Here is an 18,023-nt window from a genome sequence, read left to right as displayed (position 1 = left end):
CCTGGCAATGCACAGGGGTTACTCCTGGCTCTGCACTCAGGAATTACTCAGTGCTCAGGGGACCACTGGAAATGCTGGGAATCGAACCCAGGTCGGCTGCGTGCAAGGCAAACACCCTACCTGTTGTGCCATCGCTCCAGCCGCTCCTCCACCCCTCTCAGAGAGCCTGGCAAGCTCCCCGTGGTGTATTCGATATGCCAAACAACAAGTCTCACAATGGAGAAGTTACTGGGCCCACTTGAGCAAATCGATGAACAATGGGAGGACAGTGCTACAGTGCACAAAAAAAATACACTGTTTTCTTCACAAAATTTAAGAATTTTAGGCCAACACTGTATTTTCAGGGTTCCCTCCACCACCAAATACTGATATGTAATTATTCCAGCACCATTCTTGAAAAGATTAATAAGTAACATCATCAATGTATCTCAAATGCATTACTCCAAGGAGGAGATCCAGACACAAAAAGCTACATACTGCAAAACTGTATTTACATGGCATTTATGAAAAGTGAAAGTATAGGAAGAGATGGCTAGATGGCTAGGAACAAGGGAAGAAACTGATTACAAGAGGGCATGAGACAACTTCTGGGGTGATAAAAATAATACATTACTAAGATTCTAGTGGTAGCTATAGGACTACATGCTTTTTAAAAAAAATTTAGCTGCATAAATCTTCTCCCTGACCTGATGAGGCCCTGAGTTGCCGCCCACAAACACCTCCTCCAGCTCCTGAACGGCCATGATCCCAGAGCCACACAAACCAATCTCGGATACCACTAACTTCTGGCAGAAATGCATCTGGACTGTGCATTAAATTATGGTGCTGTGCCACCCTGGGAGGGGAAGAGTGTTTGTCCCTCCGCCTTTCCCCCCTGGCGGCAGCGGCCTGGTGGTCACCATCTTTCAGAGCCTAACAGACAGCCAGGTGTGAGACTGCAGTGACGAGGCAAGCGGGGCCTCATGGGATGGGGGGTAGAACCGGCCCAACTCCCTGCCCTGATGAGCTGCCGCCCACGAACGCCTCCTCTGGCTCCTGAACGACCATGAACCTAGAGGCACACAAACCAATCTCAGAACCCAGTGACTTTTGGCAGTAATCCCTTCAGACTTATTACTAAAATATTGGAAATCAAAATCGCGTGGCCGTGATAGTGGCCGTGCGACATCATATGCTCTTCATAATCAGCAACAGAAAACAAATTATCTAATGATGTCTTTTTGGCAGCCTGATTGTTGGAGAAAATTCCAAATAATAATGGTGGGCCTTTTGACGTAATAATTGAATGTGATCAACGTAGAGAGAGTAAAGTGGAAATCTGTCACACAGGCACGGGGAGGGGTGGGATGGGGGGTATACTGGGGTTCTTGGTGATAGAAAATGTGCACTGGTGAAAGGATGGGTGTTTGATCATTGTACGACTGACCGAGACTTAAACTGAAAGGCTTTGTGGCTGTTCTCACAGTGATTCAATAAATAAAAAAAAATTTTTTAAAAAATTAGCTGCATATTAAAAGTGGATGGATTTCACTACAGAAATTATTCTTTAATAAGCATGACTATAAATGATATAATGACAAGATGAAGGTATACTTTATTTTATGCACTCCTTGACTTTTTGAATCCTAAAAAGGCGAACTTGGTTCAAGTTATACAATAACAAAGAAATTAAAAGTGAGGGCTGGGAAGAATAGCTCTAAGGGCTGGAGCATATGCTTTGCATGTGGGAGACACCATGTTGGATCCCTAACACTAAATGGTCCCCTGAGCACTACCAGAACTAACGCCTCCTAAGTACAGCCAGGTGTGGCCCCAAAATCAATCAAATAGAAGAAACAAAGAGATGACAATATTTAAAAAAAAAGGTAAGAATTATAGACCCCAACTCTCTGACACTACCATCACTGCTCCCAAATAAAAAGGGACAGGAGCAATAAAGTGAACATTAAATAAAGGCACTATCCTATAGCCATAGCAACCTGAAAAGTTAACCTAACAAGCAAAACAAATCAACATAAAGCTAAGTTAAAGAAAAACAATCAATGAAATATTATTTACCTTTGGAGTCAGCATTTGGGAACAGCCTGTTCCATGGCACCTTATTTTTGTGTGGAAGAGAAAGCAAATAGTTTCTAGCTTTTAAATTTATTATACAATTCAGGTCTTCCTGTGATGGAGATCCAAGAATACCTATCAGATAAAATAATCAGCTATTAATAGCCATCATCAGGGTAAACCAGCCACATATTATTAGCAGTGAAGCAGAAAGGACCCTAGTAAAAAATACTTTTTCCATCACCTCCCAATGTTTATCTTTGTATAAAGAAGTTTATACAAGGGTATACAAGGGTCCTTAATGTTTTAAATCAAGGAAGATAAAAACACATCTAATATAGGTTAAAGAATTGTCAGAATTCTTATTATCCAAGAGTCTCTGATGTAAACTGAGACAGTAAACTGAGTAAATCTAGCTCCCAGAATGCTTGGGAACCTTACCCAGAATGTGATTCAGTTGGTCAAGATAATGCTTTCCTGGGAAGATGGGTCTGTTGGACAGCATCTCTGCCAGAATGCAGCCTACAGACCAAATATCAATGGACTTGGTATAGCCCTGTCATAGAAAAGGAAAAAGATGAATGTTATTTTGTGTGATATAACAACAGATCTTCCTGTATCACAGGTGCATGTTTAACAGGAGTTTCAGTAGTCCCCCTAGCCCTCACGGCTATATAATTCTGAAATAAAGAAAGAAAATGAAGAAACAATTATTTGGCTTTTAACTAAGATATTGAGAGGCTAAAGAAGTAGCTCAGTAGGGTGGAGTACATTCTTTACATGATGGAGATCTGGGTGTGATCCCTGCATCCCTGCACAGAGCCAGGACTAGTCCCTGAGCATTGCCGAGCTGCTCCAAATAAAAATTTTTACAAATGGGCTGGAGGGGACCTGAGAGACAGTGCAGTCGGTAGGGAGTTTGCCTTGCACATGGCCAACCTGGGTTTAATCTGCAGGATCTCACATGGTTCTCTCAGCACCATCAGGACTAATTTCTAAGTGCCAGAAAAATACAACAAAAACTTTACCATGAGAAACTAGTATGGTAATTCCAGAACGTAAACCTTCTGCAAGACCGCTTATTTTCTTCAAATATAATTTCGTACATGGTAAATTTTTAGGTAAATTCTGACCTTTCTGACAAACTCTGGGACATACTCATAAATATACACACAAATATACAATATAATATCAGTCCAAGCCAACTTCAGTGGCTGAAGTAGGAGTAAAAGCTACTCTAGGTAGGACTTCAGAGGGTTCAATCAATAGGTGGGAAACAATCATTTATTTTTTATACATCATTTATTTCATAGTAATTAGAAAAGCATGCCCTTCAACTCAGCACTACGCCAGCTGAGAATAAAAGACCAAAACCCAGAACCCAAAGGATCAATGGTAAATAGGAGATTAAAGTAGCTACTTAGTATGACTAGATATGGGCTGACCACAGACTTGAGAGACATGCCTATTGCCACTTATGATCACATTTTTGAACTCCTGGTTTTTCTTTTCATGCAACCTTAATCCTTACCTTGGAATTCAACATAATTTCTGGAGCCCTGTACCAACGTGTGGCTACATACTCTGTCAGAAATCCTGTGTGATCATGGTCCGGATCTGCAACACGAGCCAAACCAAAGTCACAGATCTGAGAGAGAAAAAAGAATACACTTTTTAATCAAGTTGCTAATTTAATATCAAAACATAAAAGTTAAAAAGACAACAGCAGTAATGATGTTAATAAGTAGCTGCTACCACGGCTATGTGGTGGATACTTTGCTGGAAATTTTACAAATTATTATTTAATCTTTCAAATAATCTAATGATGTCAACCAAAAAAAAAAAAAGGCTTTGAGAAGTCTTCAATAGGATACCTATTTTATTTTGTTTTGGAGCCATGGTCTTTGATGCTCAGGGGCTATCCCTTGTAGTGCTCTGGGTCCATGAAGTTTTAGGGATTGAACCGGACCCCCTGTGTGGAAAGCATGCACTCAATTGACTGGGCAATCTTTCTGGTGCTTAACAGGACATATTTCATTATCTGCTTAGCTTACTACAGCAATCTCACATCACTTGTAAAAACTGATCTGTGTTAAAATAAAGCCACCAAAAGCCATCAAACTCATTTCTCAGGCTGTCAGCTGATGTTCCAAGCATCATCACTCCTAGGGTCAGCTATGCAACCTACATTTGCCATCTAATCCTCAGACTTCCTGTTGTTATTCTTCCACATGTGCCATGAATATAGTAATTTCAAAAGATTCTTCCCCTTCCTCCATCTTCTGTGAATAAAATGTACTCCCAAACTTTCTGAAGATGCTTCTATATTAAAGACTTTTTAAGAACCCTAGGGGTTTTTTTTTCTTTTTGGGTCACACCCGGTGATGCACAGGATCTACTCCTGGTTCTTCACTCAGGAATTACTCCTGGCAGTGCTCAGTGGACCTAATGGGATGCTGGGAATCGAACTGAGGTCAGCTGCGTTCAAGGCAAAGGCCTTACCCGCTATGCTATCGCTCCAGCCCCAAGAATCCTAGTTTTTAATTTTTTGTTATCTATTATTTTCAGTTATATAGATATATAACTTATAAGTTATATATATAGATATATAAGCCGCGCGCTTCCGGGAGCTGAGTGTGATAATCTCTGGATTCTGGCCCTTGTTGGGGTTACACGGCAGTTGGTGGGTGTAACTGTCTAGCTACTGGCAGGTATATATAGATGATATCTTATCATCTCATTCCTACTTTGGACAAACTGGCAGGCTACCGAATGTAACCTGCCCACACGGCAGAGTCTGGCAAACTCCCTGTGACGTACCCAATATGCCAAATACCAGTAACAATGATGGGTCTCATTCTCCTAACCCTGAAAGAGCCTTGAATATAGCACTTTAAAAAAAAAATCTCAGGGCTAGGACGAAGGAGACGTTACTGGGGCCTGCTCGAGGCAATCGACGAACAACAGGATGGTCGTGATCGTCGTGATTATTTTCAGTTTCATTCTAGGCACCATGGTTTAAAAATCTGTCAATGATAGGTTTTCATGCACAAAACACTCTTAGCACCACACCCTCACAAGATTGTCTGCTTCCCTCCACTATTATCCCAATGACTCTCCTGCCCACAATGTTCCCCCAGTGGTAATCTTCCTACTGAAAACCAGTAATAGTTTCTGACTTTTTAGACATTTGTTATTCTCCTACTATATTTCTTAATATCCTTCATATGGGAGAAATCATTCTGCATGTGTCCTTCTGATTAACTTCACTCAACAGGATACTCTCTAGATCTTTTCATGTAGCAGTGAATTACATGATTTCCTATTTTCTTAAAGCTGAGTAATATTTCACTGTGCACATGCACTATAATTTCTTTATCCAGTCACTTGTTCTTGGACACTTAAGTTGTTTTCAGACTTTGGCTTGTGAATAGTGCTGCAAAGTCTAATTTCTAATTTTTTTCTGTGACAGAAATATCTGCTGGCCTTTCATCATCTGGCTATTCAATACTATAGTAGTAATTCAGTCTCCAATGTATATAAAATCTAACAAAATCTTTAGTCTCAAATAATTGCAGGGCAGATGATGATGAAAATGTTTTTTTGGCCACATCCAGCAGTGCTTAGGGCTTACTCCTGGCTCTGCACTCAGGGATTATTCCCTGCAGGTTGGGACATCAGGGATCGAACCAGAGTCAGCCACATGCAAGGCAACACAAGTGCCCTCACTGTACTCTCTCTCTCTGGCTCCCAATTGTGAACATTTTAATACTTATTTTTGCACCAAGCAAGAGTTTATTTTTCCCGATCCCAACTGAAACTGCACAACAGGGACAGATATCACTTGACAGGATAGTCCCAATATGTGAACATACCCTCATGGTGGTGGGGATAACTTAGCAGTAATTCTTTTTCGTATCAGTCATTTTAATGCTTTTGCAGGGGATAGGGGCTGTCTGAAAGAAAGATAATGTTAACCAAGACAGGCCAGATAATGGCATAAGCCAGGCTTTAATAGTTTCTTTTGGATCCTACTGTTTTAATTTAGCTAAGAGATAAGACATAAAACTAGCTAAGAGATAAGCCAAGAAGGAGGGAAAATGCTTAAGATATTTATAGGGCTTAAAACAGGTAACAGCAGCTGTTTAAACGCCCCCTATTTGGTGCCACAGAACTTAGAAAATTCCTATCCATTCACAAATGTCTTCCTCTAGTCTTGATTACAATCACCATGCCACTTGTTGAAACTGTAGCATTTAAAAAAGTTACATATTGGGGGGTGGGGGGGTATGGTGCCGCCAGTAGGTCAATCTGTACCTGTGAAGCCAGTGCATCAGCAGCCTGATGGCGCCTTCAGACTTCCAGATACCCCAAAATTGCTGCTGTGCCTCTGGCCAGACCCCAAAAACTTGGGGCAAAGTTTTCCAAGAAAGTAAACGGTCAAAAGTTAGGTATGTGGGAGACACACCCACAAATCACCTCCGGCTCAGCTATATAATTGGAGGCATGGCCTCTCTGGTTCCTGATCGAACTGCTTAACGGCCATTATCCTAGAGACTCAGAAACAAATCTTGGAACTCAAAGGCTTTTAGCAGAAATGCGTCCTGTTCCTGCAGTAGGTTACTCGGGCTGGGCCACTCCAGGTGGGGATAGGTTTCGTGCCTTTGCCTGTTCCCCTTGGCGGCCTGGTAACCGCCATCCTCCAGAGGCCACTGGACAGTCAGGTTTGGGTCTGCAGTGACGAGACACGCGGGGCCTCACCAGATGGAGGTGGAACCAGCCCCTTCCTCCCCATCCCAACGAGACCCTGAGTCGCCGCCTACAAACGGCCTCTCTGGCTCCTGATCAAGCTGATTAACGGCCTCAAAACCCAGCGGCTTTTGGCAGAAATGCATCCAGACTGCATACAAGGTGGTCGCCACCTCAGACCTTATTGGAAAGCCAGATATGAGCCGGCGGTGATGGGGCAACTGCAGTCTCATTGGAAGGGGGACGGTACCGGCTCATCCTTCACGCCCTACCGAGGTCACGAGCTGCCCCCACGGAGCGGCTCTCTGGCACAGCCATGGCTCCAGAAGCAAGATTATTTAATCCATAGCCCGGCAGCTTGCAGCAGAAAAGTGAATGGACCATGCGTTAAACTACTAATCTACGGCGCCATGCCTCCCTGGGAGGAAAAGGGTGTTGCTCCAAAATCATTATATGATTCTCATAACCAGCTATAGAAAACAAAGTATTTCACAATGCCTTTTCAGTAATTCTGATTGTTTGGGGGGGGGGGCAATAATGGCGCACCTTTTGTCGAAATAATGAATGTAATCAATGTAAAGAAGAGTTAAGTAGAAATAATCTGCCTCACAGGCATTGGGAGTGGGGTATATTGGGGTTCTTGGTGGTGAAAAATGAGTACTGGTGAAGGGAAAGGTGTTTGATCATTATATGACTGAGACTTAAACCTGAAAGCTTTGTAACTTTTCCCACAGTGATTCAATAAATATAAGAAGAATAAATAAATAAAATTATTGAAAAAAAGTTACACATGGGGCTGGAGCGACAGCACAGCAGGTAAGGCGCTTGCTTCACACGCGGCCAACCCCGGTTTGATTCCCAGTATCCCATATGGTCCCCTGAACACCGCCAGGAATAATTCCTGAGTGCAGAGCCAGGAGTAAACCCTGTGCATCACTGGGAGTGACCCCTCCCCCCAAAAAGTAAAAAAGTTCCATACCTAGAGGCCAGAGCATAGTGTTTGCATTGTACAGCTAACAGCTAACCCAGGTTTGATGATCTGTCCCCCCACCCCAGCCCTGCATCCTAAATAGTGCCCCAGCACTGCCAGTAGTAATTCATGAGTGCAGAGCCAGGAATAATACCTAAGCATTGACAGGTGTGACCCCAAAACAAAAATAAACAGACAAAAAAAGGCTACTATCTGTAGATAGCTCAAAGGGCTATCTACATGCAATGGATATTTTCATGAGGGAGTCCTGGTTTAACCCCCAGCACTGCATGGTCCCAGTACACAGAGCTGGTAACATCTATAAGCATAGTCAGGTGTGCCTCCCCCTCAAAGTTACATACTGGGGTTCTGCAATTTCCATATTCTGATGCAGTCACTAATTTTCAAAAGGAGATAATTTCAATGTTTTTTCTTTACTTACTCTCAGAGTTACATAGTGAGAAAAATTCTGGATTCTACTTCATAGTTCTGACAGCTTACTTTCCTGTCTACATAAGCTTCACCATATATATCAGGCCTCACCTTTATTGTTGGCCAGAGATTTAGTATAGTGGTTTAGGTGCTTTCCTTGCACACAGCCTACCCTAATTCCATTCCTGGTACTGCATATAGTTCCCTGAGCCAGGGCAGGAGTGATCCTTGAACACAGAGTCAAGATTAAGTCCTGAGTACCAATAGGTATAGGCCTAATGTCCTCTGGACTTCCCTCCAAAAGAAAGTTGGCTTGTCAATGCCACTGCAACTCTGTTGTGATTATGGTTCTGTTAGCCTATCAACTGGTACTGATATGTGGCTGTAAATTTTTTGTTTTGGGGCCACACTGGCAGTGCTCAGGGCTTATTCTTAGCTCTGTACTCAGGAATCACACCTCATTGTTGTGTTCAGGGTAATAAAGGCAGTGTCAGGAATTAAATCCAAATCAGTCATGTGCAAATCAAGTGCCTTTTCCTGCCCCTAAACTTTTCATTTTGTGTGCCTGATGCTGGGGATTGAACTCTGGGTATCAAACATCCAAGTGTTCTATTACTGAGCTACATACATTCATTCCTCTGCCTTTTTTGTGTCCATCAACTTTTACTAAGGATCGTAATGTTAACTTTAGCTTGACTGATCTATCAATGTACCAGTATGTACCTTGTTTCTTAGGAGCCCTTTCTACCAATTTTTGTGAAGAAAACTGCGAAAAGATCTCCTAATACTCATGCCCAAGAGATCAGCAACACAATCTTATCTCACATGATTTCTACTCAGGTAGCAATAAATAACAGATTTCTTCTTATATCTGAAGAAGACAAATCAGCCAGAGGCTTCCACCCATGTGGCTACTACCCCCTTTTCAGGGGGAAAAAAACTCACCACCTCCTCCTGGGAATTTACCTTCTTTAAGTAAACAAATGCGATAGCACAGCGGTAGGGCGTTTGCCTTGCACGCAGCCAACATGGTCGACCCGAGTTCGATTCCTCCACCCCTCTCGCAGAGTCCAGCAAGCTACCGAGAGTATCTCGCCTACACGGCAGAGCCTGGCAAGCCACCCGTGACGTATTCGATATGCCAAACACAGTAACAACAAAATCTCCAATGGAGACGTTACTGGGCCTGCTCGAGCAAAAGTAAACAAATACCAAGTACTTCCCAGCTGTACCCAGGGTTACTGCTGCCCCTACTTCACTCCAGACCCACTACCCAGGATGAAATATTCCCGACATTAGGAAACAATGCTCTCAACCATTCTCAGCCAAAATTTACCATGTTGGACTCCACCACACCGTTTCAATATATCCATGACCCACAGTTTCTTCTCTTGAGATTTAACACTTCTCCTTCTGATTTAAGTTCAATCAAATCTTATTACTCAGTCAGCCTTCTGTAGTGTAAATGGACACAAAAAGTCGTATTTTTAATTGTGCAATTAGAGAATATGCATCTTGTCTGTCACTGTCACTGTCCTCCCATGGTCCATCAATTTGCTCGAGCGGGCCCAGTAACGTCTCCATTGTTAGGGAAGGATACATATTCATGATTAGAGCCTTTTTCATTTCAATATTGATTTTTAAAATCTTTTGAGGTATCATAGTTTACAATTACTGAAGTCATTATTTTATAGTTGTAGAACTACTACACCAATCCCTCAAACAGTGTTTCAACATTCCTCCACCATGATCTCATTAGTCCCTTATCCCTTCACCCAGGTTCATCCCTGATCACAGATTCTCACAGCCTTCTATGCCCAGAATTTACATAAACTGTACCGGTCCAGTTTTGATACAAAAGCTCCTCTGGGTCAGAGTTTGAGCAACAAACCTCAAACTAAAAACAACAACAACAAACACACACACACACAAAAAAAAGCAAGCAAAAAACACAACATATGAAATTCACAGGTCAATTAGGCCAAATACTAGGACTTCATTTCTACATTCCTCTGGAAGAGTGGACAAAAAAATGGGAACTACATTATAAAAAGCTTGATTAGAAACTTAAATATCTAAAAAGACAGAGATAAAAGTTATAAATAATTTTATTTTTATTTATTTCTGCTTTTTGGGTCACACCCAGCGATGCTCAGGGGTTACTCCTGGCTTATGCACTCAGGAATTACTCCTGGCAGTGCTCGGGGGATGCTGGGAATCAAACCGGGTCAGTCGCATGCAAGGCAAACGCCCTACTCGCTGTGCTATCACTCCAGCCCCTATAAATCATTTTAAACACAGCTGTGGAAAGACTATTTTTTAAAAAGGAACTCACCAATATAACCCATTCCCCATGCTCTTCTTACAAATATTTTGGTTCGAGTTGCAGCTGGAAGGCAGAACTGGTATCGTTACTCCTATAACTAACCCAACAGGAAGTAGTAGAAATGAGGCTGTGTAACTATATTCCTTTCATGAAGCTGCCAGTTCCACCTGGCTCTGTCTTCTAGGGTATTTGGAACCATCAGGCATGTTTGTGGAAGCCCAGTATACATGAATTACATAAAGATGTTTCAACTGACAGAAACAACTGCAGGCGTGTAAGGCATGATTTCAGTATTTCCCCTTCATGTCTTTGAGGCAAGGATCAGAAACTGTAGCTGGGACCAGTCATCTTGCTGCACCTGGACTGAATTTCTGACTGAAATTGTGATCTAACATGCTCTAATGTTTGTTGTTCTTGGCTACCACACTCTCAGGTGACTTGTTACAGAGCAAGAGACACCGATACAGTGGTAATAGACAGAGCGCTTATGATGAGATAGGTCTTCTCTGTGGAGAATCTATTTGAAGAGGTACCTGAACATTAAAGAGACAGAAATATGAAAAGAACCTGGAAAGTCAAGAGTAATAATCTAGAGAAAGTAGCTGGGTGTTGGTAAGAGGCAGATGAAACACAATGGCTGAAACTTCCCCAAAAGCTTTAGAATTAGCTGCTTCTACAATTCATCAGCCACTGGCAAGTTTAGACTTAGTTTAGTTTATTAAATTACTGATTTAGTATTTTTAATCCTTACAGATTAAGAAAATTATCTTTTACATGCCTAAAATCTAATTTAAATTTCCAGGTGTTATTTCTAAAACATAAGTAATTTCTCTGGCTCAAAACTAAACCACATGGGACCGGAGCTACAGCACAGCGGGTAGGGCATTTGCCTTGCACATGGCCAACCTGGGTTTGATTCCCAGAATCCTATATAGTCCCCTGAGCTCTGCTAGGAGTAATTCCTGAGTGCGAAGTAGGAGTAACCCCTGATCATCGCTGGATGTGACCCAAAAAGCAAAAACAAACAAACAAAACCAAAAAACCCACAAAACCCAAAAACACTAAACCACATGGTCTAAAATTAGAAAAACAAAAACCAACCAAACTTTTAATAATTCCCTCTGCTTACATAAGAACAAATTCTTTAAGTATGATCTTCAAGAACATTCATAAACTGTTGCCTATCTACCCTCCTGATCTAAATCTTTTTTCACCATCATTTCTGTATCACATCACCCCAGGTACTGAAAATGTGAGGATCCTTCTCTGGTTCATAAACATGATGATTGATGGGGCTGGAGTGATAGCACAGCGGGTAGGGCGTTTGCCTTGCAAGCGGCTGACCCAGGTTCGATTCCCAACATGGCATATGGTCCCCTGAGCACGGCCAGGAGTAACCCGAGTGCATGAACCAGGAGTAACCCCTGTGCATCGCTGGGTGTGACACAAAAAGAAAAAAAAAAAAGATTGGGTCTTCACACATTTGTGTGATATGTGCCACCCTTCAATCTTGTGCATATTTGGCACATTACCCATGTGACATGAAAAAATGTGATGGGTAACAATGACTCTAGAACTAAAGCAAAACTTAAGCCTCACTGTCACTCTTTTATGCTACATGTATGTACCTAGGCTACCACCATACTGTCTTGTCTTTCAGACATGCTCAATCAGTGCAAATCCATGACTAATCAGTGACTTATGATATCCTCATCTTTAGAATCAGATTATCTCAATATTTACATACATGTAAGTTACATGCATCCCATATGTACATTGTTAAATGTGGGAAACTATGTGGCTGTAAAAACTAAAGTATCATATGCTTGAGTTATCCATATGCAGATGACTAACAATACACATCTACCTCTGTGGGTGTACCTTTTGGTGAGTGAATAGGTAAAATAAAATTCACAAACAGAAATGACAATAAAATATGGTTATCTTTTTTTTCCAAACAACAGTAAGAATCAATCTTTCTCATAAATATTAAGCACTTCAAAATATTGTTTCTCTTGGGCACAGAGAGTAGGAAGTTTGCTTTGAATGTGGCCGACCTGGTTAAATCTTTGGTAACACATATGGTCCCCCAAGCACAACCAGGAATAATCCCTAAGCCCTGAGCACCAACCAACTGATGTGGCCCCAAAATCAAACAAATTGACAAATTTAATAAAACTGTTTCTCCAAAGACAAGCAAAAGCAATCTGTCATTATAGAATCACAATGGTAAGAAACATGAAAAAAAGACAAGCACCAGGAGGAGTTGGAAAGACAATACAACAGGTAATATACTTGTCATACACAGCTACCCTGGATTTGATCCCCAGCATCCCATATGGTTTCTGATCCCTGCCAGAAGAAGTCTCGGAACACAGAGCCAGGAGTAAGCCCTGAGCAATCAGCTGTGGCTCAAAAAACAATGGAATAAAAAAAGTACTAGGTGATGCAAATATATGAATGTGATTTTTCAAGAAAATCACTAAATGCCTAAGAAGAGTAGTCAGTCATTCCTAAGAGCAGCTTCATTCCTTTGGTGCCCCCCTCCCCACCCCAGACTTTTGGTTATACCAGTGTTTTCTAAAATGAGTAACACTGCACACTGCTGCACTTTCCCGCCAAGTGTTCGAATAATCCAGGGGGAAGGTAATAATAAAAATACTCCAGGGTATTACTGGGAGTTGCTGAGTAAATTTTTTTTCTCTAAAAGGGAATGGTAGGCCAGATCTGGGCTGCACAGATTTATGGGAAAGTATCCATGTCATATGACTCAAAAGAACAGAGCTCAACCCAGCTACATCTGATGCAGGGATCTGTCCTCCACAAAACTTCACAAGACTTTTGCCACCAACCTGTTTCAAATAAACAATGACACCAGATAATTTAATAACCTGATGACAGAACCTAATATCTTTTAAAGATAGTCCTAGAAGGTTTTTCTTGATCTACTTCCAATCAACCTCTCCACCTCAAAGTCAATGACTTACTTACCCAAATCTTTAGGCACTAAAGTAGGCCTCAGGGTTTGTGCATTTGTTCTTTACTTTTAACTCATTTGTTGTTCTGTCTGCCTACTGGGTCCTATATCATGATCACTACTTGTCCACTGTAGGGCTGGAGCGATAGCACAGCGGTAGGGCGTTTGTCTTGCACGCAGCCAACATGGCCGACCCGAGTTCGATTCCTCCGCCCCTCTCGGAGAGCCCGGCAAGCTACCAAGAGTATCTCGCAGAGCTACCAAGCTACCAAGCTACCAAGAGTATCTCGCAGAGCCTGGCAAGCTCCCTGTGACGTATTCGATATGCCAAACACAGTAACAACAAAGTCTCCAATGGAGACGTTACTGGGCCCGCTCGAGCAAATCGATGATCAACGGGAGGGGCCATGTCCACTGAAATCCTATCCTTAGGAGGGCGAGCACAGATTCAATCTTTTCTTGATGCCTCTCAAAGTTGCAACCAGAATCTACCACTCTCCTTTGCATGTGTACTGTTCTTTCTTAGTATCAGTTACAGCAGATATAATTCTCTTTTCTAGAGGAGGGTGGGGGGGAACCCACACCTGGTGGTACTCAGAGCCTACTCCTGGCTCTGTGCTCAGGGATTACTCCTGGTGCATGGCAAAGGCCCTACCCACTGTATTATTGCTTTGGCCCCAGATGAAATAGTCTTTTAACAGATTTCTGACTGCCTCTTTTCAGATTTCATGGTCATTCATCTTTGCCACATATACCTAAACGGGCTTTTCACAGGAATGTCTGTTGAACCGAAATTCAAGAAACGATCACCACTATACATATATATGTACTTTTGAGTCAGATTTTACTGATATAATTTACATGCCAATATAACTTACCTGCTTAAAATATACTACATGATACCACATAACGGGGAGTGGGTGGGTAGAATGATGAGGTAGGTTAAGTAATTGTTAGAGGTTTATGGTGAAGGTTCATGAGGTAACTGAGAGGTGAGGTAAATATATTGAAACCATAAATGTTTAATACTATTGTAAACATGTACCCTATATTATAAGTTTTAAATATATATAATGCAATAGTTTTAGAGTCACAGATTATATAATCATTATTACTATTTAATTTTACAACACTTTATAATTGCAAAAAAGAAACCTGTGTTGTTATTATTATTAATTAATTTTACAACACTTTCTAATTGCAAAAAAGAAACCTGTGTCCCTTAGTACCCACTTCACTTTCCTCCCTGATCCCATTAGACCCAATCAACCTCTAACTTACATTCTGTCCTCCAGTCTATTCATTGAGAGTCAGAGGTTCTCAAAGTTATTTGGACTACTGCCCCCTTTTCAGGAATAAAATCATTCAGTATCCCCTAAGAAATCTACCTTTTTTACGCAAACAAACAGAAAGCATCCTGCTATTGTATTTGAGCTACTACTACTATCCCCCTGGATCATTACAGAGTTCCCTAGGAGGCAGTATCATGCACTTTAGGAAACACTGATTACAGATCTTTATGTTTATATTTATGCCAGTTAACACTGGTTGGTTTTTTAAATTGTCATAGCTTTGTAGTACATTTAAAATCAATAAAGTATAGATCTTTCAGTTTTGTTTTTCTTGGGGTTGATTTATTTGGGTCTCTTGAATTTCTATGAGCATTGTAAGTATCAGTTCATCAAAATGTCATATAAGGTTCTGATAGGGATTGCACTGAATCAATATATCAACTTGTAAAATATTTTCATTTTAACATTAAGTCTTCTAATCTATGGAGTTCTTTAAGATATTTACAGACTTCTGTATTTAGCTCTACTTTCTACTAATATAAAATTATATAAAAATGTTGTCTGTTTTAAAGAGATCTCTAGCATATAAGGGACTTAAGGGTTCTCTAATGTGAATGCTTTATTTTAAACATACTATTGAGGGAGGTCGGAGAGATAGTACGGAGGTAAAGAAGGCACTTGCCCATAATGCAGCTGGCCTGAGTTCAATCCCTGACATTGCATATAGTCCCCAAGCTTTCCCAGAGGGCAATCCGGATCAGAGGGCTGGAGTGATAGTACAGTAGATGTTTGCCTTGCACACAGCCAACCCCGGTTTGATCCCCAGCATCCCATATGGTTCTCTAAGCACCGCCAGGAATGATTGAGTGCTGAGGTAGGAGGTGTAACTCCTGAGCATCGACAGGTGTAACCCCCTCCCCCCAAAAATTAAATAAATAAAAAATTAAAAACAACAAACACCCTAATCAGAGCTCCAGAAATAGCCCTGGAGTAATACTGGGTGTGCCACAAATCCTCCTAAACCTCTGAAAAAATAAATTAAAAATTGCTGAAGGTCAGAGAGCTAACTCAAAACAGGCTGAGCACATGCTTTGCATGAGGGAGGTCCAGGATTGCTGGTACCACCTGGATCCTTGGTACCATCTGGATCTCTAAGTATTAAGCTGGGAGTATACACTGCACACTGCTGGATATGGCCCTCAAAACAAAACAAAAATTAAGAAATTAAAAAATAAAGTCACTGGTGTTAATATATAAACATACATACATACATATGGTCAGTGGTATGGCCCAGTTATTGAGCACACGCCATGTAGTGTGAGGTCCTGGGTTTGACCCTTGAGACCACACATATGAAAAGGTACAAAACTACACATGCATGTAAGAGCAGAGACAAACGTTTGAAAGAAATGATACCAATTTATTTTAGTGATTACCTCTGGAGAAATAGTAGCAACAGGATGGACGAGGAACACTAGAATTATATTTTTTATGTTACACCCAGCCTGTAGGGAACCATAGAGTGCCAGGGATCAAACCTGGGTCTCCTGAATGCAAAGCATGTGCTCTAATCCTTTGAGCTATCTTTTTAGGCCTAGGACTATTTACTAGTTCTTTTTTTTTTCCCATAAAAATGTTTCATGTGTTTCTGTCAGAGTATCATTTATTTTCGGGCTATCATGTATTCATTTACACTCAGAGGTGCCTGGGGGAACATTCTTGGCTCTATATTTGGGGGTAGCTCCTAAAGGTGCTCAAGGGAACATGCAGTGCCAGGAATCAAATGTGGGCCTTTCACATGCAAAGTACTCAGTCCTTGAGCTATCTCTCCAGCCTTATGTGGTTTAAAATACAAGTAATAGTAAATACAAAAATGCCCCAGCAGAATTTTTTCCTCATTGTGAATGCCTCATTTAAAAAATACCATTGAGAACAGTTCTCAAAAAAATAGAAATTGAGATTACATTTGACCTAGCAATACTACTTCTAGGAATATACCCTGGAGGCCCAAAAACACACATCAGAAACACTATTTGCGCTCCTGCGTTCACTGCAGCACTATTCACCATAGGCAGAGTCTAGAAACAACCTGAGAGCTCAAGAACAGAAGAATGGATAAAGAAACTATGGCACATCTTTACAATATTATGCAGCTGTTAGGAAAAATGAAGTCATGAAATTTGCCTATAAATGGATGGATACGAAGAGTATCAGGATAAGTGAAATGAGTCAAAAGGAGAGGAACAGATATAGAATGACTGCATTCATATGTGGTATATAAAATATATATATATATAGTAGCAATATCCATGGCCAGGGAAAACAGGGGGATCTAGGAGGACTGGTCAATGGCTGGAACTAACCACAAGTGTGTGTGGGGCTGAGGATAGGTAAGACAGAGAAGAGACCAGTATAACAATAAGAGCAGGAAATGATCACACTGGACAAGATCTGAGTGCTAAAAGTAGGTAAAGAGATATTTTTCATAACCTTTCAACATCAATATTGCAAACCACAATGCCCAAAAGACAGGGGTGGGGTGGTGGGGGGAGGAAGGGATGGTAAGAGGGAGGGAGAGTGGGAAAGAGAGAGAAGAAAATTGCCTGCCATAGAGGCAGGCAGTGGGTGGGAGTGATGGGAGGGAACCTGGGGATATTGGGTGCTAGGAAATGTACACTGGTGGAGGGATGGGTGTTGGAATACCGCATGAGTGAAATCTAATCATGAACAGCTTTGTAAGGGTCTATCTCACAGTGATTCAGTTAAAAAAACAAACCAACAAACAAACAAACATTGAGGGAGTTTTGATATATCCCAGAGAGTAAAAAACCGGCTAACCTTGAGATCGCAAGTGGTGTTGAGCAGCAGATTTGAAGGTTTGAGGTCACGGTGCAGAACATTAGCTGAATGAATATATTTTAATCCTCTGAGGATCTGGTAAAGAAAATAGCAGATATGGTCATTGCTGAGGTGTTGTGTCTTCAAGAGCTTGTAGAGATCTGTTTCCATGAGGTCCTGTACTATATATCTGGTTAGACAGGTTAAGGTTAACAAACAAAAAGTTGTTCATTTTGGCAAAACACTGAAAATCAAATGAAACTTGCGTCCATAACTTCCAAATAGTCCATTACTAAAGAGGCGAATGGGGGGGGGGACGGGACGGGACGGGACGGGACGGGACGGGGAATGATGAAAATTTGCATACTGTTCTACTGTTCTGTT

General features: G+C 41.3%; 1 protein-coding gene and 1 pseudogene across 1 annotated transcript in view; one reads left to right on the top strand and one right to left on the bottom strand.

Annotated features, from left to right (window-relative positions):
• The window catches only part of MAPK1 (mitogen-activated protein kinase 1), a 90,808-nt gene that overhangs the window by 23,040 nt on the left and 49,745 nt on the right, over positions 1–18,023 (bottom strand). The window contains exons 3-6 of the mRNA XM_056120790.1: positions 17,640–17,829; positions 3,587–3,703; positions 2,497–2,611; positions 2,059–2,190 (exon numbers count right to left, since the gene is read on the bottom strand). Of these exons, the coding sequence (XP_055976765.1) occupies positions 2,059–2,190; positions 2,497–2,611; positions 3,587–3,703; positions 17,640–17,829 (554 nt within the window). The remainder of the gene's footprint in view (positions 1–2,058; positions 2,191–2,496; positions 2,612–3,586; positions 3,704–17,639; positions 17,830–18,023) is intronic.
• On the top strand, positions 11,963–12,074 carry LOC130029979 (uncharacterized; annotated as a pseudogene).

This window comes from Sorex fumeus, unplaced genomic scaffold (assembly GCF_029834395.1).
Source record: "Sorex fumeus unplaced genomic scaffold, SorFum_2.1 ptg000043l, whole genome shotgun sequence".
In the NCBI taxonomy this organism is placed as follows: Eukaryota; Metazoa; Chordata; class Mammalia; order Eulipotyphla; family Soricidae; genus Sorex; species Sorex fumeus.
This window is presented reverse-complemented; position numbering and strand designations above follow the sequence as displayed.